The 26,383-nt window shown below is 41.1% G+C and overlaps 1 protein-coding gene across 9 annotated transcripts in view; it reads left to right on the forward strand.

Annotated features, from left to right (window-relative positions):
• Positions 1-26,383, forward strand: part of ESRRG (estrogen related receptor gamma) — a 700,961-nt gene that overhangs the window by 660,723 nt on the left and 13,855 nt on the right. For all 9 annotated transcript variants that reach the window (XM_055419897.2, XM_055419903.2, XM_055419900.2 and 6 more), the window contains one exon: positions 26,018-26,287. In XM_055419897.2, the coding sequence (XP_055275872.1) occupies positions 26,018-26,287 (270 nt within the window). The remainder of the gene's footprint in view (positions 1-26,017; positions 26,288-26,383) is intronic.

The following is a 26,383-nucleotide window of genomic DNA, read 5'->3' on the forward strand; positions in this document are numbered from 1 at the left end:
AGCGAATAGAAAAAATTTAATCCTACAACATTATTGAGGGTTTTTTTCTACGGGGGTGGGGGGTATGAAATATACTGTTTTTAAAACCATCCCAGTCATCAAAATCTATTTGGGAAAGCAGTGTAAAAATTCAAAAAACAAAAACACATAAATGTCAAGGACAATCAGGATACCTGGTGGAATAAATGCTACAGTGTGTCCTAATTAAGGGGAAAACAGTAGCTTCCTAGGTAATATTGAGTGTAAGCTTCTGAATGGCAGTGTATCTCTGCACTCTCCCATTTCATTTGTGGCTGGTGGAGAATTCCAAGGATCTACATGCTGCATTGTCCATCCTTGCTTGGATGTGCTTCTTTTTGCACAGCTCCATGTTAATATCTCCTTTACATGGGTATGTAAGAGCTATCAGTAATTTTTAAAGATTACTTCATAAGGAATTTTAAAAGGTGCATTCTTCTGTTCCTACAGGCTAGCAAAAAGATTGAAGCTTGCTAAAGCAATTAAATAAGAATTCCCACCTTTGGGAGGGAAATAGAAAATAGTTCAAGAAAGATTAAAAAAATGAGCCTCAGCAGGATGTGAGCACTGGGAAGGGGTTTCCTTTGCAAGTAGCATAGAAAGAAAAGTGAAAGTAGCTCAGTTGTGTCCAACTCTTTGCAACACCATGGAATTCGCCAGGCCCAAATGGCGTGGGTAGCCTTTCCCTTCTCCAGCAGATCTTCCCGACCCAGGAGTCAAACTGGGGTCTTTTGCAGCTCTTTAGGTAAAGAGGCGGACTCTTTACCAGCTGATCTACCAGGGAAGCCCAGGTAGCATAGAACTGATCAACCAGGATTAGTAGAATCAGAAAACTGTCTGCCCCTCCTCCATCTCCCCCTAAACGCAGAGAATTCAGTCACAGAATGTAGTGTGTCCAGTTTTGAAAAGTCACTGAAGAGCACATTTCATGTTAAGTTATTGTAGCAAAACTGGCCTTGGATCACTGACTCAATGGACATGAGTTTGAGTGAACTCCGGGAGTTGGTTATGGACAGAGAGGCCTGGCGTGCTATGATTCATGGGGTCGCAAAGAGTCGGACACGACTGAGCGACTGAACTGAACTGAACTATGCTCCCAAAGCTGTGGACAAGATTTAAAAACTCAAATCCTTGGTGGTTGACACTCACAGGAACCTGCTCCGTATTCACACTCAGCCATCACAAGAAGTTTTGGGGTGAGGGTTTTTACGATAAAAGTAAATGGGCTAATTGAGAAAATCTAAAAGGTTGGCTGAGCTTAATTCTAGCAGGATTTTGGTTGAAAATGATTACATAGGTAGAATAAAATGCAAGTTAAAAAACATATTTAGAATCCATACGCTGACTTTGTTTAAGAGACAGAAAGACTTAGGTCTTTTCTTATCGTCACTCATCTTAGGCTCATGGCCGAGATACACAGAAGAGCTGATGATAAAAATAACTGACAGGGTCTTCCCTGGCGGTCTAATGGTTAAGACTTTGCCTTCCAATGCAGGAGACGTTCAATCCCTGGTCGAGGATCTCAGATCCCACAAACTTCATGGCCTAAAACCAAAACATAAGACAGAAGCGGCATTGTAACACATTCAAGAAAAACTTTAAAAATGTTCCGCATCAAAAAAAAATCTTAAAAAAAAAATAACCAACAGACTCAAATATCAGAGCAAGCTCCTTTACTTCAATGTCCTTATTTCCTAAACTTATTATGAAACAGAAGTTCACGCTCCATAATGTGTAACAACATACGGGCATGATAATGCTATTGGCTGAGAGATAACATTTAGCTCTCAATCCTTCTGTGATCCTATTGAATATGCCTGTTAAGTTCTCAGTGTAATTAAAGCAGATAGGAGCATTCATACATTTTGTTGCAAATTGATATGATCTCCTTTGTCTGTGATCTAAGTGAGATTGCCCTGTAGTTTTTAATTTAGCAGGTTAAGAAGCACAATTAAAATATCATGAAAAAGATCATAATCAGAAACCGACTTTTGGGTTGTCCCTGCCAAGTTGATAAAGGGATCAGTGTATTTAATAATTACCTCCTTTGCTGTACATTTGTTCTATTTGTGGGGCTGAAGTGTTAATAAATACCTTGACTATTCCAGGGGGAAAGGCTTTCCACCTAATTAATAAAACTTGGAAGAATACCTAGGACATTGAACCATATCTTTCTTATTAGCGCTGCAGCTTCTAAAGAGAGTCCGTGTCTCCTTACCACAGTAGTAAATGTCATCTTCCCAGGTTATAAAGAAACCTCTTGAAAAACTGCCAGTTTTCAATAGGAATAAAAAAGCAAGTTCTTTGATGCTTTCTCTTTTTTTAAGAAATAACTCAACCATTAAATTTTAAGTGGTGAGAAATCCTAATCAAGCACAACAGGAATTATACTGCCTAAAGAACATATCTTAGTAAAAGCAGCAGAATAAAGTAAGGCTCGTATTGGGATGTAATTGGCTTTGAATTAGTCTTTATTTCTAGCTATTGTTTCTTCTCTAATTCATTTGCTCCCATACTTCCCAGGCCTTGATCCTAGAGAAACTGAAGCAGAGTTGAGGAATTTATAAATGCCAAGTTCCTTGCAAAAAATTTTTTTATTGAAGTATAGTCAATTTCAATATTATGTTAGTTTCAGGTGTACAGCAAAATGGTTCAGTTGCATATATATTTTCTTCAGGTTGTTTTGTTTATAGGTTATTATGAGATATTAAATATAGTTCCCTGTGCTATGCAGAAGATCCTTACTGCTTATCTGTTTTATACATAGTAGTTTGTATCTGTTAATCTCATACTCCTAATTTGTCTCTCCTGCCTACTTTCCACTTTGGTAACCATGAGTTTGTTTTCTGTGTCTGTAAATCTGTTTCTGTTTTATATATAGATTCATTTGTATTATTCTTTTAGATTCCACATATAATCATACAGTATTTGTCTTTCTCTGTCTGACTTATCACCAAGTGTAGTGTTCTCTAGGTCCATCCATGTTGCTGCAAATAGCAACTTTATTTATACTAAAATTGAATTTAGAATTGAAACAATTGAAAATACATCACATGTGATATTGACTGATTTACACCACCTACTCTTGTGAGTTTATGCATTTAATGAATATTTGAGCACCTACCTTGTGGTGTAATAGACCAGTCAAAATTTAAATACAGTCCTTTATGTGTGGCCACAGCAGTCTTCATTTAGAGCTTAAATGTATGAATCTATTATAGCTTCTAATTAAAAATACATGATAATTGAAAACTATGCGTAACAAATCTGTAAAGTTTTTCTCTGCATAGAATGTGGAACTTTACAGCCATTTCATTCTATAGGAATTTCTGAGCCCATTGACTCTGCTGAGGTTCTTCAGAACATGAGAATAGAATATCAAAAGTTTTCAGGAAGTGTTAATAAGGGAGAAGTCTTACAATACTACCTCTATCTTAGGGATGTGATGCAGTAGAAATATTAAAATACATAAACTGTATGCACAGTATGGCCTGACTGTATATCCTAGAATGATTAGGGAGGGGGCTGGTGGCTCAGATGGTAAAGAATCTGCCTGCAATGTGGGAGACCTGGGTTCGATCCCAGGGTTGGGAAGATCCCCTGGAGGAGAGGGCCTGGCAACCCACTCCAGTATTCTTACCTGGAGAATCCCCATGGACAGACGAGCCTGGCGGGCTACAGTCAATTGGGTCACAAAGAGTTGGACACGACTGAGCAACTAAGCACAACCCACATGTCTAATATAATGATGGAATTTGTTTTACTAAGGGCTCTCAGCTTTGTCATATTTTAAACGAGGATTTTCAGTAAGATAATTTTTAAGACTGTTTCTCGGACTTTGTATCCTGTGGTCTCATGCGCTTTGTTTAGTAAACACCTGGTTGCATTGTACTACTGTGGTGTTTAGCTTTTCAAAGTTATCTTGAAACAGTTTTGCTGTTAATGGGGTGCCTGGCAGGCTGGAGACTTAAACCCAGACATGTGGAACAGCAATTTGGTGTTAAACTGGGGAATAGGATGATGCTTTAGGGTCCTTTTAGGAGGTTTTTAGCATTCTCTTTTGGGGCAACAGGATGCATTTGCTGCTTTTTTTGCTCTCAAAACTCTTCCAGCTTTTCAAGCTTACCCTGTGTTCCCCTTGAGGAATTCTTCAGCTAGCTGAGTCACCTCTAGCTGGCGACAGCAGAGGCAAGCCTTTGGGAGGGAGTGTGGTACCAGGAATGGATGGGGCAGAGGTGTCGGGAAGCTCTTTTGCTTTCAGCTTTCCTCACACCCTGAGCCAAACTGTGACCCTGTCTCCTTTCCCATCAGTCATTTCTTTGGTTATTCCCCAAACATGAATTAAAACCATTTAGGTCCCAAGACCATGCAAGGTCTGGAATACACACACACGCAAATATTTCAGTTAAAAACAACAAAACTGATGTGTACCCAGCCCTGGGGATACCATGATGAATAAGTGACTTGATATCATAGGAAAGATAGTAACTTCAGTAGGGTTGACACAAGGTGATATGATGGACTAGGTAGTGGAGGAGAAGGACACCTCACTCTTTCTATGGTCATGAGAGAATAGTTCGAGGAAAATATTTCAGAGAGGTTTGGATGGTTTAAGAGGCATCTGCCCTTCAGTGTTGTTCAGTCACTCAGTCGTGTCTGGCTGACTTCTGCGCATTCTTTCTTTCTTAATTTTTTCTTCCTATTTGTGACCCCATGAACTGGAGCATGCCAGGCTTCCCTGTCCTCCACTATCTCCCAGAGTTTACTTCAACTCTTGTGCAGTAAGTCGGTTGGATGCCATCCAACCATCTCATCCTCTGTTGCTCCCTTCTCCTCCTGCTCTCAGTCTTCCCCAGCATCAGGGTCTTTTCCAATGAGTTGCCTCTTCAGAGAGGAAGGGAAAAGGCAGTCTACACCGAGGTCAGGAAATAGCAGGTGTTCCCGGGTGGCCTGTAGGTTAGGATTCCAGGCTTTCACTCCCCTGGTTTGGGCTTAGTCCCTGATCAGGGAACTGAGATCCTGCAAACTCAGTGTGGCCAAAAGAAAGGAAGGAAGAAAAAAATTAAGAAAGAAAGAATGAGCAGAAGTCAGTATGGCTTGTTTGGGAAAGAATAAGTGATGGTGGGATCACAGGAAGAGAACCATGCTGCGTCGTGGTTCAGTTACAGGTTCTGGACTCAAGTGGCACATGTGCAAATCGTAGCTCTAGTACTTTTTTTAAAAAAAATATTTTATTGAAGTTTAGTTGATTTACAATGTTGTATTAGTTTCTGGTGTACAACAAAGGGATTCAGTTATGCATCTACATAATAGTTTGCATCGGCTAATCCCAAACTCCCAATCCATCCTCCCCCATGGCAGCCACAAGTCTGTTCTCTATGTCTGTGAGTTTGTTTTGTAGCGAAGCTCACTTGTGTCATATTTTAGATTCCAAATATGAGTGATATCATGTGGTATTTGTTTTTCTCTTTCTGACTTAGTATGATCGTCTCAAGGTCCATTCATATTGCTGCAAATGGCATTATTTCATTCATTTTCATGGCTGTAACTCTAATACTTTTCACCGTGTGACCTGGAGTGGGTTTCATGCCTCGGATGCCTCACGTGGAAAGTGGGAAGGAGAATAGTAGATGTTCCATAAGGTTAGAATGAAATTCTTGGAGGTGCCTCATTTGTCTCTTGAACCCAGTCATCTTTTAAAAATGTAGGTCAGGTTGCGTCTCCTCTTTGCTCAAAGCGAGCAGTGGCTTTTCTTCTCTCACTCAAAAAGAAAAAAAAAAGCAAAAATTTGTCAAAAGTTGCAAAGCCTCTGTGACATGCCTGTTCTCATGACCCCACCAACACCATCAGCTCCTCCTCTTCCTCCCCAGCCACACTGGCCTCTCTGCAATTCTCTGACCCACAAAAAGAAGCCTCCTCCTCCAGTGAGTGTGTCTTTACCTTTCTGTCCTCCTGGGATGCTCCTCCACAGGGGGATATGGAGCTGCTCTTTCAGCTCTTTAGGGCTCAGCTCAGAGATCCTGTATCAGGAATGCTCCCCTTGACAGCCCTGTTTAACATGACTGCTTCCCTTTGCCCCTTTTTGGTGCCTGTTTATTCCCTTAGTTTTGTGGAAGGTCCCTCTGTTGCACTGTTATTTTACTGCTCGCTGTGGTTTTATTCCTTCTCTCCTCACTGCCCTCCTGAACGTGTGTGTGAGTGCTCAGTTGCTTAGTCATGTCTGACTCTTTGCAACTCTTTGGACTGTAGCCCACCAGGCTTCTCTGTTCATGGGATTGGAATACTGGAGTGGGTTGCCATTTCCAACTCCAGGGAATCTTCCTGAGCTAGGGATGGAACCTGCATCTCTTGTATCTCTTGCACTGGCAGGCGAATTCTTTACCACCTGTTCCCATCGTCCTCAATGTAAACCCCCAAAGGGCAAGTACTTTGTGTTTTGTTGAATCCCTAATACTGGGCTCATGATGGGCTCTTTATAAATGGAAGTCTTTAACACAATTCCTGGCACATAATAAGCCCTGAATAAGTTTTACAGATTTTTATCGTCACCATCATTCTTAATAAGAAATAAAGAATGGCACAATGATCTAGGCTATGAGGGAATTCTGTAAACCTTACAGAGAGAAACCATAAGAGCAGGGGAGAGATGATCCCTGATTTTTGTCAATGTAGAGGGGTGAGATTTGAGTCAGGGAAACCATGAGTTCGGTTCAGGTGGAAGATGATGGAGGATGTGATTAGGCAGTAGGATTGGAAGGAACAGGTGAGACTAAGAGACGTTTCATGGGAACAGTTGGACTTGGGAGAAGAGTCAAAGATCCCTCCACAAAGTTTAGTTCTATCTTGTTAAGTATTTGATGAGGATGCTCTAGGGAATTCACTGGGCTAAGTTAGCGGGGCGGGAGATGAGTTCACCTGTAGATATTTTGAGGTGAGTTGCCCATGGTATGTTTCCATGAAGATGACTGCAGGGAGTGGGAGATAGAAAAGTCTAGCTCTTTGGGGAGCCGTGTGTGCTGGTATCATAGGCTTGTGGGCTTCCCTCGTGGCTCAGAGGTTAAAGCGTCTGCCTCCAATGCGGGAGACCCGGGTTCAGTCCCTGGGTCAGGAAGATCCCCTGGAGAAGGAAATGGTAACCCACTCCAGTATTCTTGCCTGGAGAATCCCATGGACGGAGAAGCCTGGTAGGCTACAGTCCACGGGGTCGCAAAGAGTCGGACACGACTGAGCGACGGAACGGAACAGAGAAAAGCCAAGCAGAATTATGGAAAATGTCACATGGAAAGGACTGAACAAAAGAAGACACGACGACGAAGAGAAAGCTGTGTGACGAGAACCAGAGGGCATGGGGGGTGTTTCAGGGAGGAGGAGGGGTCAGTCAGTCAGTTCAGTCGCTCAGTCGTGTCCGACTCTTTGCGACCCCATGAATCACAGCATGCCAGGCCTCCCTGTCCATCACCAACTCCCGGAGTTCACTCAAACTCGTGTCCATCGAGCTGGTGAGAGGAGGTAGAATGGGCTAAATATCCGTCCTTGGGAGGAAGGAGCAATCCCTTTTCTTTAGAGAAAAGCAAGAAGGTGTTAGGAATCGGTCCTCATACAGATGACAAGGGGGAGTAGGTCAAAGACATTTGTACTCAATGTTCTCTGTTTCTCAGAGAAAAGGCAGGGAGAGGTGGGATCATGTTAGCAAAGTAAGATAAAGTCAAGCCTAGAAAGGGATTCTGCCAGGGAGACCATCCATTTGTGTAGAGAAGGAATGCTTTGGATCTATACGTTTTTCTGCCCCCTAAAACAAAGGACATCAAAGATAATGGAATGTCCAGTCTGGAGTGTGCTATAGACTAGAGCATCCAGCCAACCAGCTTTGTCCGGGATAAGGAGGCTGAGCAATCCGGTGACTAGCTCAAGGTTACACAACTAGTCAGTAGAGGAGATTGTACGGAAACCAGTTTTCTCACTCTTGATCCATGCTTTCCGTGAACACTTTCAGCTGTACTGTCTAGGGACTATATGCCACTTAAACCCATATAATATCCTTTTTCATGTTCACCAGCCCCCTTCCATACACATACATCTTACCTCGCAGCCTATCTTCAATCTCAGAATCACCCTAGATGCGTCCTGCTCCTTTGCTTTCTTGCCAGGCATGGTCCACCCTTGGAGCTTGCACCTTGAATTGGATTAACCCTCTGATAGGCTTTTTTTTTTTTTTCCCCTGGATAAACCAAGTTAAGCCTGTCTGTCCAGTCATATTCATGAAATGAGCCAGCCATTGTAAGAACTGAGGGCATTAGCTCTGTGAAGTTGCTGCCACATCCCAGAGGCAGAGTTGAACCCAATGATCCCGAGTGTAGCACTTACAGTTGTCAAAGGAACCCCCTCGGTGGCCCTTTTCCATTTATCTTGATGATTAAAAGTAGCTCCATAAATGTTTAATTCACACAAAAAAAGAGATGTTGGAAACATACTAAGCAGACCATAGTTGCTGCTTTGTTTTTTTAAATTTTTTTCAGACCATAGTTTTATCACTTCTCAGGCTATATGAATTCTTACATTCCAAAATGAAAAATACTTTGAGCTATAAAAGTTTTAGTTATAATGTGTGAAAGTTGCTCAGTCGTGTCCAACTCTTGTGACCCCATGGACTATACAGACCGTGGCATTCTCCAGGCCGGAATACTGGAGTAGGTTGCTATTCCCTTCTCCAGGGGAACTTCCCAACCCTGGGATCGAACCCAGGTCTCCCGCATTGCACGCAAATTCTTTACTGTCTGAGCTACTAGGGAAGCCCTTAGTGATAATAGTTATATATGAATATAATTGTATTTTTCTTTCTCTGCATTTCATTGTGGCTTTTTGTTGTTCTTGAATTATTTTTTAAATGTTCATATCTCTAAAAAAGATACTCATGAGATGTACTCTAATTTGCCACAGTGTACTTATTTTGGATTACCACATTAGTGCTAGGTTTGGGCAAAAAAAATTATAAATAGCTAACCTTTTTTTTTTTCTTTCACCTTTGAAATAGATGTTAGGATATATTAGTAGTTTCTACTCTTTAAATAATGGACTAAGTACTATGCTCATGGACATACTCTCACACCCCTGCCTTTTCTCATTTGATTTTGAGATACAGAGAATAAATGAGACGTTCACTTGGGTTTCGCTGTCTTTTATAAATCCAAGCCATTCCGGAGTGAAATGAAGGGAAGACGCAGGAGGTCGCCTTCGTGGGAGCGCCTGCCTTTCCCAAATGTCTCATCCTCTCTCTGTCATCCCCAGGCGATGTGCCTGCATTTGTGTGTGTAGATTTATAGTTTATCTTTATCTATGGCTTCATCTGTAGGTAGCTATTATAGCTGCCTCGCCTGGATATTGTTTGGGCCTGATAGATCTGTCTGTAGTTCATCAAAGGGGAGCCGAGTGCCTAAAAGCCATCGGGTCCAGCTGAGGATGAAATACGAGCCATCAGCCTTGGTAATGGCTGTAAAATTTCATAATTACACGGCCTTTATTACATTGCATAATGATCCTGAAGCAGTATGGAACAATTAATTAAGATTTTCAACCGTGGCTCTTTCAGAAATTAAAAGGTGCTGGTAGCTGAGAAATGGGGATCTGTCTTGTCCTAAAAGCATTAAGGATGCTTAAGACATACTTTCCTAGGCACTTTTTTTGTTGTTGTTGTTCGAAGGAACATCTCCTCGAGAATCAGCATTAGGCTTCCATGCCTATAATCAAGTTTTTATTCCAACTTCAAAACTGGTATTTTAAAAGAAATGGGAGTAGAAGAAGGCTAAGGGTGTGTATCACTCCCCAACTTCCCTTTTCTCTTCTTTGAAAAATTCTATTCAGCCTCCTGCTATAGCCATTCATCACGTTTATGGTTGTTCATCTCTACACATTAAATAAATGCAGGCTCTGAGATAGGGGGTCAGTTAACTGCCTACTATAGTGACCAAGGAGTTTCTCTTATACACTCTGTCATAGCTTGAGGCATTAAAATTCTTTCAAGATCTCTACAGTTTTGACAGTCATCCCCAAAGGAAGACTTTACCGTTTTCATTTGTTATCCCGTGAATGTGGCATGTCACGTTCATATATACCTTTTATTTTTTCCCATGATCTCATCTTCGCACCTCATAAAGAGTAATTAAATTTGAGGAGGGCCTCGAAGAGCCACGAGGAATTTGCTACTTTTAAATAATAACAGAAGCCAAGGAAAATCTATAGTATATTTGCACATGGATATGCATTTTACACATACAAATTGTTACCCATTTTTTAACTTTATTTTCCATGTCAAGGAAATTATAATTGAGATGGTTGCATACAATAAAAATACTATTGAAAAACTGAGGCAAACAAGCCCAGCATTTTTACTGTGATTATTCTAAGCCACATCCCAAGCTTTCATCCATGCATTTGATAGGAAATAGATATGTTTCAAGGAAACGTAATCAATGGTATTGTCAATTTCAATGACAGAAATTTTTAAAAAGAAACCCCTCACTTCTTTGTGATTCACACAGAACTCCTGGATATTTGTTCGTGTCAAGTATTATTGTTTTTAGATTGGTGATCATCATATAACGTTTTACCAATCTAAATATTTCGTGGGAGACTAAAACTTCCCTTGGGCATCCCCAATAATAAACTTTCAGCAGAAAATTTGGAAAGGATTATGCGCTTCAAGGAAGAGCTGCTGCTCAGAGTCAATTCTCTTGTTGAGGCATTTAGTCCCTTAATAGGAATTTTCTGATCTGCTGTCATTCTTGTTCACACACCGAGTGTCACTGCCTCTAAAACACTTGTCATTCTTTAATGGAAACAAAATAGTCATTGCAGCCAGAGCTGCAATGTCATTTCACTACCCCTTGCTGCGTCGGCAATAGTGAAAATGACAGAGCGGCTCTCAGTAGGGGTAATTAAAATGTAAATATTGATATTTTATTATTTGAAATTACTTTCCAGTGCGGCATTTAATATCTCTCCATCTGTGCGGCTCTGTTTAGCGGTCATTTTAAGTGCAGCTCTGGGATACCAAGCAGCGGCTTGATCCCCGTTATGTCAAAATGCTTGTTGCTGCTTAATTTTGATATCTAATTAAGTGGAAAAGTACAGTCCACACTGTAATCCATGGCATCTTAACCAGCTGCTTGGGTATATTTAGAATTAATCTCCACTATGGAATCATCCTAATGTATGCAATTAAGAGTCTGCCGATGGCTAATTAGGTGTATTAGAATCAGGCAGCTTTTTTTTTTTTCCTTCTTCTTTTTTTCCCCTCCTCTTTCATTTTGGACTGTTGCAGACATGTAAGAGTTTCTGCCTGCAGAGGTGCCTTCATGCTACTCAAAGGGAGTTAGGATGCAGTGCAACTTCCAGCTAGATTCATGCCTGAATGGTAACTCTTATTTAATAACCTCTTGCTTGTTTTCTTGAATCAGCCTCATCTAGAAATTTCTAGGATTTCCTGGATCTATTTGCAGGATCTCAGTGACATGGAAGGGATTGGTCACAGCATAGAGGAGAGGTGAGATGCAAAGATAAATTTCCTTCCCCATAAGATCCAAGCAGGAAGGCAGGGAGGCAGTGCAGTGGGTGCTCTTGTTCATTTCAGAAGAGCCATGACAATGTGAGAGCTTTACACCGCAGCTCCATCTCCCTCCTCCATTCTACTTTTGAATGGAAGAGTGTCTCGAAAGAGTTATTCTAAGCGGCGCAGGTTTGCAGGTTTGGTTTGTATATTATGTATCTGTGGTAAATAGGACAGGCAGCATTTCAAGACTGATAACGATTCTGCATTCATGTGGTTGAGAAATTCCAAGAGCTGTGTTGTTTCTCAGTTTTTTTGTTTCCTTTTAACTTGGCCAGTTATCCAAATCAGGGCAGTGTAGAGAAGAAGGAGGGGAGGCAGAGAGGAATCGGAGGGGTTGCCTCTGTTGTCAGTGAGAAGATAACTGGTAGCCTCCCCGGTGGATCGTGTGCCAAGCTGTAATGACTTAGCTCTGCTTGAGCCAGCAAACACCAGCCGCGAACTTGGGAGCAAATATTCGTAAACAGATCTTCATTAGCCCCAGAGAAAAATCATGTGAGAGCCTGACTTAAACCAAATTCTCAGGGCTAGAAATTCAGAGTTGCTGTTTTTCCTTGCTGTCTGGAGCACAAATTATGTCTGGGTTTTTAAGCATGGATAGTGAGAATTTCTAATATTATTTGAATGTGGAGTTTCAGGGTCAGGGTGCTATAATTTCACATCTATGACATGCATCTCATGGATAACATATTTCTTCTATGTTCTTTCATGAATACATATGACACTTTGTTTTTAATAGCCTGCGCTGTAAATCCTTTAACTTGCGTTTATGCAGAAGACCTCTTAGGTTTTTGCTTTTTTTTTTTTTCCTGCCTCTCCTCTTTCTAGGGCGTATGTTGAAGACACTGAATTATAGTATCTTTCTACTTAGGGTAAAATCAAGAAGAGCACATCTGAAGGTTTTCTTTTTTTTTTTCTGCTTTATGTATAAGAAGTAAAAGTGAGAAAAGGGAAGAAATAAATTTTAATTCCATAAAAAACAGGCCTCTCATAATTAGTGCTCTTGTTGAGATCTGTGTTTCTATATCGAGGGTCTTAATTTGGTATGTTAAAAAAGATTTGAAGCCATGTTATATAAAATTAATAAATTAGAAGTGACTTTCTCTTAGAGATCCAAGAGAGAATCAATTCTTGATCCTTTAAGTGAAAGCAAGCAAGATGATCACAATGTTCTGTTCTTTGGTAGCGGAAAGAAAATTTGCACATTTTGGGGTGAGCTCAGGGAATTAACTCAGTCTTTCAAGATGCCAGCCTCATTGTGTGGCTTCAGGTGTGTGGATGTAGCCTTCACAAATGGAAAAATTGTGTAAAAAAAAAGACTGTTTTAACTTAATACCCTGAACCATAAGCCAGCAACTGTGCCTTCATTAATGCAAGCAGGTGCATTGGGAGAAAGTTTGAACACTTACTTTCTTTGAATGGGCAGCATTTAATCCAAAATCAAATTAGGGTGGATAGATCATTTCTTCTTTCCTTCTAATTTTTCATTATGTTAACTCATTTAGATATATGTAAACTACATATATGTAGTTATATATATATACACACACACACACCTATGTATTTATATATATAATATATAACCAATTTATTTAATATGTATAAATATATATGTATATACTACAACAGCTTATTTCTATTTTATCCAATGTGTGGAATGTGCTTTTAGATTCTTCAATATCAGAATATTATGTTGTGTCACATATAACAAGACAAAGCAGCCATGGGTAACTTGCTATTTATAGATTTCCTTTAATGATCGAATGTTCCCATTAGAAGTGGTTCATCTTTTTAAAAAGTTACCACGTTTCATGTGTAGGCAAAAGACAAACTCACAAAAAATTTATTTTTAAAGTATATTTTGGGATCAGAAACACAGTTTAAAAATCGAATATTAGGAATTATAAAGGAAGGTAAAAAAATGCCAATAATGCGCTGTTGTTTTAAAAAAGCAATTAACCCAAAATTAGAGTTAGGATTGATTCTCCAGCAATTCTAAAGAGGATTAGAGGTACATCTCTCTCTTGCTAAACTCTGTCAGATGATATGCTTTATTAGTAACATTCTTTGCTGCTGCTAAGTCACTTCAGTCGTGTCCGACTCTGTGTGACCCCATAGACGGAAGCCCACCAGGCTCCCCCGTCCCTGGGATTCTCCAGGCAAGAACACTGGAGTGGGTTGCCATTTCCTTCTCCAGTGTGTGAAAGTGGAAAGTGAAAAGTGAAAGTGAAGTCGCTCAGTCGTGTCCGACCCTTAGCGACCCCACGGACTGCAGCCTACCAGGCTCCTCCATCCATGGGATTTTCTAGGCAATAGTACTGGAGTGGAGTAACATTCTTTACTTTCTTAAAATTTTGAATTGTAAAAAGAAATGTATTTGATCTGAAAATTTGTGCTAGCAAAATTCATCTTCTTGTGTTTCTCACCATGTCCCTGTTTTAAATGAAAAATTATGGTTTCCAAGAGACCTAATAGGTGTGTCCATAAATGCAAACTCTCAGCTGAGTACGTACAAAAAATGGAAAAAACAAAGTTCATAAAAAGTAAAGTGAACCAACTACCCGACTTATTAAAGGTATTTTTGACCTCCTGCTTGACTTCCTCAAGGTCCAACCGGACTTTTTCTTAAGTTAAACGGATCCTCATTCACTTGCCCAGAATATTTGCCTCGGGCTTTTTCTAGCTATGCTTGTTCCTACAGCAGGTGGAAATAGTTCCCCTTCAAAATGATTGCATAAGAATGGATGTACAAACCAGTTTGATAAACCTGAAACATGTCTAAGTGGCATTTAAATTACATTAACACCTACTTGTGCAGTCACAGTGAAAGGTCATAACCAACAAGTACCATCTTCACTGTTGTAAATGCCTAATTTGCTGCTTTCAAGTGGTAAGCCACCTCACTCCCTCGTGCTGCCCAATGGCTGTCATGTTGTGAATACTTCTGACAAGTGAGTATTAGAATCCATTGTTCTAGAATGGACCGAGAGGGAGCTGCCCTATCTGAAGCCGTTTTTATTGCATTGCCTTTTCTTTGCTGTTTTTGACTCAAGGAAAGGAAACTCATAATGAATGAAGAAAACACAGGATTGCTCAATCTGCTTGCCATTTTTTTAAAGTGTATAAAGTGCCTTTATCAGTGACTTTGGCTTTATCAAAGCTAGATTTGGAGTCTCCTAAGAATTTATGTAAAAACGGTACACGTACAATTTTTTATTCCAGCGAGTAGAAAGAGGCAGTGAGCTTTTACTTTGATTCGTGACCTAAGTCAGGCTTTCAGAGAATTAAAATACTAGCTCCAGATAATAAATTTACACATTGTCAAAATAATTACACAACTAGGGTAAAGTAGAGAAATTAATTACAGATACTTGTAAATAATAAAAAAAGTCGTGACATGATCATGGAATCTGTTGTGAATGGTTATTTGTAAATATAGGAGAACGTAGTTAGGCAGTATGATTAAAATGTCAACTTTAATTACAAATTCAAAAAGAACTGGCTGAGGTTGTGAAATTTAGCCAGAACTTTATCAGAGTTTAAGTGGCTCCAGAGAAAATCCTATATACTAGATAGGCACTTATAAGCAAAGAGCTTTACGTATAATCAGTGCCTTAATAAACACTTGTTGAATTATGAAAATACACTAGGCAGTGTTTTTGTGTTCAAATATTTGGGGGGTTGGAGCTGGTGTCTGGAATATTTATTTCTCTAGCCTCCCATTCTTGTTGAAAGCCAGTCCATGAGTTGGTAAGGAATTGTCTATCCATTCATTCGTTTGGCACGCATTTTTTGAGCACGTGCTACATGGCAGGCAGTGTTGGAGGTACTGCGGATACAGCAAGGAGCAAAGAAGAGAAGGTCTCCACTGGTAAGAGCTCAGAGATCGTGGAAAGGCACAAGAAGGATATGGATACACCTGTTGGGCAACAGGCCATCACCCCCACTCCCTCACTTGCTTATGTCTTTACCTTGAGCTCTACTAGCCTTTTTTGCAGCTCACAACTGTCACTGCCACTGGATCCTACACAGGATAAGGACAGTAAGGATGGAAAGAAACATATGCACCTGACGTTAACAATTAAAGAGAACCCTTGGCGATAGACCCCTGGGAGGCAAGGGGTGAGGCAGCTGGTAGGTGGTGTTGCTGTTAATCTGGGAAGTCGTGAAGGTGTGGGGTTTGACATTGGGGTTGGGAAAATGGTCTCAGTTTTCACGGTGGTAAGCCATCCACAGAGCACTTCCCAGGTGAGAAATTTTCAGGAAATATGGAAGGAAGAGATGAGAAAGGCCACAGAGTGAAAGAAATTTCGTCTTGTGCCAGAGAGTTTCAGTTTTGTCGTTCAGGAGATGTGGAAGCCAAGAAAACATTTGTATCAGTGAACAGCAGAGTTAGATTTCATATTCAATAGAATGTTTGAATAACCACAGGTAGGATAGAAGTGGGAAACACTAGACATAAGGATTTGTGTATCCTTTATCCCAAAAAAGAAGATGGAGACCCAAACCAAAACCACAGAGGAAGAAAAGGAGACAGAGTGATGGGTCCATTTGGGAGGCTGTGTCCAACCAAACACCCATCTTTCTTCCTCTGCATTTATTGGCTTGGCCACAAAGTTCATTAGGGTTTTTCTGTGAGGTGGTATGGAAAAAACCGAGTGAACTTTTTGGCCAGCCCAATGCATTCAGTGTGATCTTTCTTTATGGTACCTACCTACCTCACCTCCTAGTGTACTACTCTTCATTTACTAAAGGAAAGTTATGACCAACCTTGATAGCATATTAAAAAGCAGAGACATTACTTTGCCAACCAAGGTCCGTCTAGTCAAGGCAATGGTTTTTCCCGTGGTCATGTATGGATGTGAGAGTTGGACTGTGAAGAAGGCTGACCGCCGAAGAATCGATGCTTTTGAACTGTGGTGTTGGAGAAGACTCTTGAGAGTCCCTTATACTGCAAGGAGATCCAACCAGTCCATTCTAGAGGAGATCAATCCTGGATGTTCATTGGAGGGACTGATGCTAAAGCTGAAACTGCAATACTTTGGCCACCTCATGCGACGAGTTGACTCACTGGAAAAGACTCTGATGCTGGGAAAGGTTGGGGGCGGGAGGAGAAGGGGACGACGGAGAATGAGATGGCTGGATGGCATCACCGACTCTGTGGACATGAGTTTGAGTGAACTCCGGGAGTTGGTGATGGACAGGGAGGCCTGGCGTGCTGTGATTCATGGGGTTGCGGAGAGTCGGACACGACTGAGCGACTGAACTGAACTGAACTGAAAGTCTGAGAGGGCAGGAATTGTATCATCTTATGTAATATTAGTATCATGGTTATGAGCACAGTGCTTCATTTATCATAGATGCTGCTGCTGCTGCTGCTAAGTCACTTCAGTCGTGTCCGACTCTGTGTGACCCCATAGACGGAAGCCCACCAGGCTCCCCCGTCCCTGGGATTCTCCAGGCAAGAACACTGGAGTGGGTTGCCATTTCCTTCTCCAACGTGTGAAAGTGAAAAGTGAAAGTGAAGTCGCTCAGTCGTGTCCGACCCTTAGCGACCCCATGGACTGCAGCCTACCAGGCTCCTCCATCCATGGGATTTTCTAGGCAAGAGTACTGGAGTGGCTTGCCGTTGCCTAGTATCAATTGACTTGAATTGTGTTAGGGTGGAACCACTGAAAACCCGAATGATGTAGGACTGGACCCAAACTTTGGGAAGATTGTTCCCAACTTCCAATTTACAGGTGAGAAAGCAGGAATCCTAGGAGCTGAGTCCCATGGCTAGTTGGTGGCAGAGCTGGCACCCCATGCTAGGTTGATTTACTCCCAGTCCGGTGATCTTCATCAGAGGTGCTGACTACTACCCACACAGGGTTGTGTTTCATGTAAGCAGCTCTCCGTTTGTTATTTGGAGTCAAATGGCATTGGGGCTGGAAGATCCTTCAGAGATGTTTGGTCCTTATTTCACACTGACAGATGAAGCACAGCTATGGGTCTGTATTGGTTTGCTCTGCGTGTGTATGCGTGCGCATGCTCAGTCATGTCTGACTCTTTGAGACCCCGTGGACTGTAGCCTACCAGACTCCTCTGTCCATGGAATTTCCCAGGCAAGAATACCAGAGCGGGTTGCCATTTCCTTTTCCAGGGGATCTTCCCGACCCAGGGATCAAACCTGAGTACCTTGCATTGGCAGGCGGATTCTTTACCACTGAGCCACCAGGGAAGCCCGCAGTTTGTTTGGGCTGCTATAATTAAGTACCTCAAACTGGATGACTTAAGCATTTATCTTACAGTTCTGGAGCCTAGACGTCTGACATCAAGGGTGTCTGGAGGGTACGTTCCTTCTGAGGATCTGTCCCATGCCTTTCTCCTAGCTTCAGGTAGCCTCCAGCATCCCATGGTTTGTGGATGAAAATATTTTCTCTGTGTATCTTCACTTTGTTTTCCTCCTGTTTGTGTCTGAGTCTGAATTTCCCGCTTTCAATGAAGTTGCAATCAGATTAGATGAGAACCCACCCTAATGACCTCATCCTAACTTGATCATCTCCGTTCCGTTCCGTCGCTCAGTCATGTCCGACTCTTTGCGACCCCGTGGACTGTAGCCTACCAGGCTTCTCCGTCCATGGGATTCTCCAGGCAAGAATACTGGAGTGGGTTACCATTTCCTTCTCCAGGGGATCTTCCCGACCCAGGGATCGAACCCGGGTCTCCTGCATTGGAGGCAGACGCTTTAACCTCTGAGCCACCAGGGAAGCCCAACTTGATCATCTACATAGACCTTATTTCCAAATAAGGTCACATTCACAGTCCTGGGATTTAGGATTACATCAGCTTTTGGAGGGCAGTGATTCAACTTAACAGCAGGGGCCAAGTTAACATCCTTGGTCATGGGGAGAGATGGAACCAGAACCCAGACCCCCAGACCTCAAGGTCACCACTCCCCACACCACAGCCTCTTCCCTCCTCTGTCACCTATAGCAGTAAACCCTTAGCTTTTGAATATTTGACATTAAAAGTTTCCTACATACTTTTTAAAAGTTTGTGGAAATGTCTACCAGCCTTAAAGATCCTGAGTTCAAGACAGAGTCAACCTGTGTTTATTTTGAAGGTTTGACGTTTACATCAAGTATTAGACCAAAACTGATGCACACTTCTTGGCAATTTCCTAAAGGGGATAATGCCTGCATATCTGGTGGGGCTGGGCTGGTTCTTCTTGGACAACTGTTCTGGACCCTGTAACACACAAGATATTTTTTGACCAGTCCTACTGGGGAGAGCAAGATTCCAGCAGTTTCTTTCTTTTTTCCAAATCAGAAATGTAGCTTCAGAATGTTTTTCCTTCCTCAGTATGTATCTAATTCCAAAGTAAAACTGGCAATACCCTTTTATCAGATTTTTTTTGAAGAGTCCTATTTTATATATGGTGCAGCCTTTTTTTTCTTCATGGCCAAACAAATTTTAGTCACATCAAAAAGGAGAGTTTTCCCAGGCAGAACTTTCTTGTCTTCAACTAGTACCACACACAAAAAAAGGTTGTAAGAAAAGAAAGCTATTAGAGTTTCCTCCTTGAAAGCAGCTTCTCTATCCTTGTCTCCATGACCCCAAACAATTTGTCTTTCTTCTTGACTTAGATGAAAGGAGAGAAGTACAGTTGAGGCCAGTTCAGAGGGGGTTTGGGAAGACTAAGGGAATTATTTCAGCTCCTCTGGAGCATTCAGAGATGGTAGGTAAGTGGGATTTACAAAGAGAAGCTGTACCCTCCCTGTAGATGTTCTCTGGATTCTTATTTTGCATTCATCTGGCCTCTGTCAGGTCCTTTTCAAAGTAGGTTGGCAAGTGTTTGTTTAAATCTGCCCACTCAAAGAAGCAAACAAACCAACAAAAAGTTTCGTACTGTCATTTCGAGGCTTTCCTGTGCTGCCACATGGGAATATTTTTCCTTAGCTGCTGTTACATTTTTAATTTCATTTAAAAAAATTTTTCTAGCAACCTGGACTGGGAAACAGGAAACAATTGCTGGGACTTCCCTGGCAGTCCAGTGGTTAAGAATCTCCACTTGCATTGCAGGGGGCACAGGGTCAATCTCTGGTCAGGGAACTAAGATCCTACATGCCTTGTGGTGTGGCCAAAGGAAAAAAAAAAAACACGAAACAATTGCTGAAGAAAGCATTTTACCAGTGCCATGTGGGCATAGGGGCGTGTTGTTGATTGCAGTGCCCAGGAGTGGGCTGATTGCTAACATGTTTGGCCGTTCACATAACCAGCATGAGTGGTCAGTGAGTGGCCAGTCGAACCTGTAAGCTTGGTGAATAGTGGTAATTGTGCCTTGGACTGGTGGATACCACCTGTTCAACTCTCTTCTCTCCCTTTAGTTTATCACAGCTATCTAGATCATTGTATACAAAGTGGTCACTTCTGCCATGCAGATATAAAGTAATTTTTGAATCTGAGTTCTGCCTTTCAAATTTTCATGTTTTTCCCATGAAACCACTATTTTAAGATAATGGCTCTGTGAAATATCCATGAACCTTACTTGGAGTATAGAAACAGAACCAAAGAAACAGATTTCTTGTGTTCCACATATGCTGAAATGAGTGATTATATTGGCAAGAAAGGGAGCGATCCCATTTTTGTCAGTTATTCTTACGTTTCACCCAAGCCAACTGTGATTGAATTTAAATGCTTGAAATCTGGGTCTCAGTCAAGCTAAAAGAATAAAAGTTCAAAGGGTAGCAATTGTATGTATCTAATGCTTGCTGCTGCTAAGTCACTTCAGTTGTGTCCGACTCTGTGCGACCCCAGAGACGGCAGCCCACCAGGCTCCCCCGTCCCTGGGATTCTCCAGGCAAGAACACTGGAGTGGGTTGCCATTTCCTTCTCCAATGTGTGAAAGTGAAAAATGAAAATGAAGTCGCTCAGTCGTGTCCGACTCGTAGCGACCCCATGGACTGCAGCCTACCAGGCTTCTCCATCCATGGGATTTTCTAGGCAAGAGTACTGGAGTGGCTTGCCATCTAATGCTTAGGTACTAATATAATGAAGAGATAATATAATATGGTAGAGAGATAATAATAGATTGATAATAATTATCTCTCATAAAGAAAAATTTTAAATAAAATGCTGCTGGTAGCACAAAAAGGATATTCCAGCTTTTTAGTTTGGCACTGGACTATTAGTAGCTGTTTGCCTTGAGCCCCAACTGAGTTCTAGTCCATGAAGTTCATCTCTACGTGAAATAAAGAAAAAGTTTATATATATACACACACACACACGTGCACAAACATAAACCCGAGCCCTGTGGTTTGCGAATCATAGAAGAAATGATATGTCTGCTCCTATTTGAAAAGAACAAGTGACTAAAAAAGAGAGTATCACTGATAAGGCTTACAGATCTGCATTTATTAATAACTAAGGCCAAATATTTGTGCCATTGTTATGCTTTTTTCCTTTAGCTCCTATCAACACTAGGTTTATTTCTATGAGAGTTGAAGAATCTAGCTGATGCCGTGTTGCTCAGTCAGCTTCTCTCAATGAACTCCACTTGTGATCTCAGTGAGTTGTTGTGTCATTGTGATATACATGTAATTTTAGCATGCTATGCTATTCATTGAAATGTGTCCATTTTTGGTGGGACGGAGACACTACAGTTCAAAAACTGTGAGCAGAGAAATCAATGCCATGATTAAGTGATATTAACAGACACCCCAAAGATGTAAAAGGCTTTCTCTGTTTCGAGGAAGCAGCCGAGAAGAAAATGCCTAGCAGGGGTTAAACCCAAACGCCTTCACGGCAGCCTATTTCTGTCAACACTCTGTTCAGGAAATAAACATTTATGCTTTCTGAAATGAAAGTGTATTTTTGAAGACTAGCCGTCAGATATTTTTTGCCCTTCACACTTTCAAATGCTTAGCCTTTTTGGTAAGTTGACTGCAAAGTGCATCAGTTTGCCAGGCTAAAAATAAATAAATAAAAGTGCTTGACAAGGGCCCACAGCGCCACTGTCAACCTCCGAAGCTTCCAGTAAAAGAAAGCAAGAGACTTGGCACAAAACATGCTTCTTCAGGCCTGTTACTTCAAGGGTACCTGCCTCTCGAGAAGCTTTTCAGTCGTTCGAAATGATGTTATTCCCAAGTGTCATCGTGTTTATTTGGTGCACACTGTACTGCAGATAAACACGCTGCTTAACTGTGGGTGAAGGTGGAGAGGCATTCTGCCTGCAGAAGGCCTGAGATACATTAAGTTGCACTGACTCTAGGATGGAGATGAAGAGAGATCGGAGTTGTCAGCTATATGCATGGATGGACTGGAGCTGGGGAAGAAAAAAATGTGTCATGGTATCAGTGTATTTTAAAAAGCTGTAATACAGCTGAACATTTAAAACTATAACCTGTCACACACTGAAGATTAAGATGCTGGGATGTACAAAACATGAAGTGCCCATGACACCACCGCAAAGCATATTTTATTTCACTTGGCAAAGAGGTTTCTCACCAAAGATAGCTAAAGGTTATAGATACGAAGGACCTCTAACTTGTAGTCCAAGAGCTATAAAACACCACTAAAGGCCCAGTAAAAGCACAAACAAATAATTATCATTTGGAGGCCAGCCTGTGTGCACCAATGGAGCAGTCGTGTTTTGAGAAAGTTCCTTAGACTCAGTTCATTAAAATATGCATTTTCATTTAGCTCTTGGTCACTTACGTTTTTCTACTTTGCTCAGGACTACTGATAAAATTCTCATTTCATCCCTGCGTCTTTATGAGTGTAAAATAGAACTAGCACTCTTAAGACCAGGAGGGAAACTTTTGAGGAATTGAAATATCGTCTGTTTTGGGTTCAGCTGCCTTAGTGCTCAGGTGAGCACAGCCAGCTTATAACAAAGCTGTTTAACTGTTATCCAAGCATTTGGGCAGGACAGTTCTTTGTGACAGCGTCCAGATTGCAAGGTTTTGGGAGGAAAGGGTTAAAATGTTGGGGTCCAGCTATTTCTGGACCAAGAAGAGATAAAAGTCCAGACTTTATTTATATTGTGTAGAGCATAGGTTGTTCTTTCCCCTTTGGTTTGGCAAAATTACACCTCCTCTGATCAGCTTGAAATAGACTTGAGGCTCTCAAGCAGACCTTTTGTACTATATCTATCTTTATGTGCCCCCTGACCACCCCCCACAAAAAAGGAGAACCTTTTCTTTACCCTTTTCCTTGTTTTTATTTCATTAAGAAGTAAAAGGCCAAGTTCACATACACACACACACACACCCCTAGAAGGATCAAGTCACAGGATCAACCTAAGAAAATGAAGTTTTATTGTTTTTGGCTTAATTAAACCCCCCAAGAAATGTGTGAAACATTCATGGCTGAAAAAAATTGTTCATTTGTAAATCACAGGGACAAAGGGGCCCCCACGCAACTTTAAAGTTTCCGTGCACGTAAATGTCGATAGCGTGCCTGCTCCATCATCAGCACTAAATTCACATTGATGCCTCTTTTCTTCTCCGTATTGATCCTTCCATGAGAACGTAGATTTGTATCTGTTAATTAATGCGTCCTGAAACAGCGTTTGTATTAATCAGGCAGATAAGAAAAATTGGATGCCTGCATCCTCCTGACAACCGTAAAAGTGCTGGCCCTGATAAAATCGTGGATGGACCTCAATAAAAAAGTTCCTCCTTCCACTCAATAAACTAATCATCCTGCTTTTAATTATTCGGCAGAAAGATGTGTGGAGATTGGAGAATGTGTAAATCTATTTACTAACAGCAGTGTCTGGGCTGGAGAATAGGGCTGTCACAGGAAGGTGCTGCAGGCTATGCGCTCTGTCCATCTGCTGCTGCAGAAAAACTGCTGCTTGGGAGCATGAAAAGGAACAAGGAATGAAGGCGAATGGAAATTGCCCATCTCCTTTTGCTCAGAACTTCCTAGATGACTATTTTTGTGTCTGTTTTATTTACAAAAGAAAATTCCTACTTAGTCTCTCTTCTTAACTTAGGTATTTGAATTTGCAGGACATCTTTTTCTTGCAGTGGGGGAATGGAAAAAAGATCAATATTTGTTTGTTTGATTTTTGGTTTATTTGTTGTAAAACATTCTCAACATGAAAAGGAAATGGAGCCACATCTACTCAGATTCGATCATTATTTTTCTCTTTGTAATCCCTGTTAAAAGTTGTTAACATCTCTAATTCTAAGCGAGTGTTTATTCGTGTAACCCCATATTTCAGTGACAAAGAAAGAATAGAGAAAAAGGAAAAAGAGACATAGTCAGTCCAAAAGAAGATCAGTTAAGTAATATGTAAGCAACTTGATTAAAAATAAATGAAATAAATGCTTTTTACGTGGGCCTTAAGACCCCTTAAGAAAAGCTGGACTAATCCCTCTTGGTGATTTTATTAAACACTTGAAGTGAATGGTACCAAATGGCCAACCACTCATTTTCTCCAGTGGGCCAGGAAATCATTTCCTTTTCTTTATCATGCTATAGTTGCTACCCTCACAGAAAATATGAATAATTTGTGATGAGTAAAAATGATTAAGAACAATAGCCAAAGGTAGGAGCCTAAGAAAGCTGAACAGCAATGGGCATTTATGATTTGGGTAATAGGATCTAGAAAGGGAGTAATAACAGATTTTGTAGGTTGCATTATTAATACTTTCTTCTTTCTGTGGAATTATTGGTGGCAGAATCTAAAATCATGGTACCATTGTCCTCAAAAACCATAGATATGGTTTGTCACCCTTGGAATTCCTGGGCATAACCTTGAAATGAGGGTAAAGTTTTAAGAAACTTTTTTTCTTAAGGCAAAAGTAAGCAACTGATGATCAGGTTATCTCCACTAAGACTTCCTTTTAAGGAGTCTGGATCTAATCCCTCTGAAATTTAAATAGATATCTTTACTCCTCCGTTCCGTTCCGTTCAGTCGCTCAGTCGTGTCCGACTCTTTGCGACCCCGTGGACTGTAGCCTACCAGGCTTCTCCGTCCATGGATTCTCCAGGCAAAAATACTGGAGTGGGTTACCATTTCCTTCTCCAGGGGATCTTCCTGACCCAGGGATCGGACCCGGGTCTCCCACATTGGAGGCAGACGCTTTAACCTCTGAGCCACCAGGGAAGCCCAAGGTTTAATTGTCCTACTTCATGTTTCCCTCTTGAACCACATTTTCTTTTTAATTTTTTTTTACTTGTGTTTCTCAAGTTCAGAAGGGACTTCAAGCATGTATGTATAAATGCAGACCAGGTTTAGGATTGAAGCAGTCCTCCAGGTATTTCAGGTAAAAGTAGTATATCATATAGCTACACTTATAGAATACATATTATAAAGTAGTGTTTTGCTGGGTTTTATATTTCTGCAAAACAGAAATTAAGGTACAAGGAAATTATCCTGCTCAAGGTGAAACAGCCAGTAGTTCAGTGGAGCTGATACTGAAGTTTAGGATCTGTCTCTCCTCATACTTCGTCCATTGCACCTCATGGTCTCCATGTTTAACTTTTTAAATGAGTGGATCCTAATATCAAGAATAAATTGTGGCTTCTCTGTTTGGTGAGGGGACCAGGCTGCAAAGTATTCCATCCTCTTTGATACCAATAATCACCATTTTAAAAAGGAATCCATGCTAAATGTCAGTGGGGACAGAATATCCGATTAAGAAAGCTCTTTTGGGTGTAATTGTACTCAACACTCACTATGCTTGTGACAATTACAGAGAAATGGTTCCAAATTGCACTCTTACTGTGTGGCCTAAATTGTTGTCCTTTATTTGGGGCTTCTGTTTTTTTGGTTTTTGTTTTTCACTTTCATGTTGTTTATCAAGAGCAGTTTTTGGAGATGAGGTAGTTGATAGTTTGACTTCCTATCAAACTATCAAGCCTAGTAAGAGTGGCTCAAATGGTAAAAAATCTACCTGCAATGCAGGAGACCCAGGTTCGGTCCCTGGGTGGGGAAGTTTCCCTGGAGAAGGGAATGGCTACCCACCCCAGTAGTCTTGCCTGTAGAATTCCAGGGACAGAGGGCCCTGGTGGGCTATAGTCCATGGGGTCACAAAGAGCCAGACATGCCTGAGCGACTAACACTTCCTTCCATTTAAGACATTCATAAAGACTTCCACTAGAAATCAATTGTATTTCATGATTGCATGGTATTTTCAAGTGAAAGAAACAAAACTACCTCTTATCTATTATATCCCTGTCAGCTGTGTCTATAAAATATGGAGAAAACACCAAGTTGAAGCTGGTTGGTGCCTTTTACTTTGCCATTGGCAAAATGGGCAGGGGAAATTTTAAGAACAGCTAATCAGAGCTCAGCATAATTTTGAGCACCTATGCAGAAGCTGACTACCATATGAAACTAATGGTGCATTATGATATGATGGCTTTAAAGTAACTTGATCTGCCTATATTTCTATGCAGGCTTTTCCACGCTGTCCCTGGCGGACCAGATGAGCCTTCTGCAAAGCGCTTGGATGGAAATCTTGATCCTTGGTGTCGTGTACCGATCTCTTTCCTTTGAGGATGAACTTGTCTATGCAGACGATTATATAATGGATGAAGACCAGTCCAAATTAGCAGGCCTTCTTGACCTAAATAATGCTATCCTGCAGCTGGTAAAAAAATACAAGAGCATGAAGCTGGAGAAAGAAGAATTTGTCACCCTCAAAGCGATAGCTCTCGCTAATTCAGGTTGGCATATTGACATGGTTCGTTGTTATATTTCCTAATATGTCAGTTCTACCCCTTCACTTACCTTCTTCAGGGATTTACTAGACCCAGCTGTGA

Source organism: Moschus berezovskii, chromosome 17, assembly GCF_049115385.1.
Source record: "Moschus berezovskii isolate FMDL1 chromosome 17, NW_MosBer_1.0, whole genome shotgun sequence".
In the NCBI taxonomy this organism is placed as follows: Eukaryota; Metazoa; Chordata; class Mammalia; order Artiodactyla; family Moschidae; genus Moschus; species Moschus berezovskii.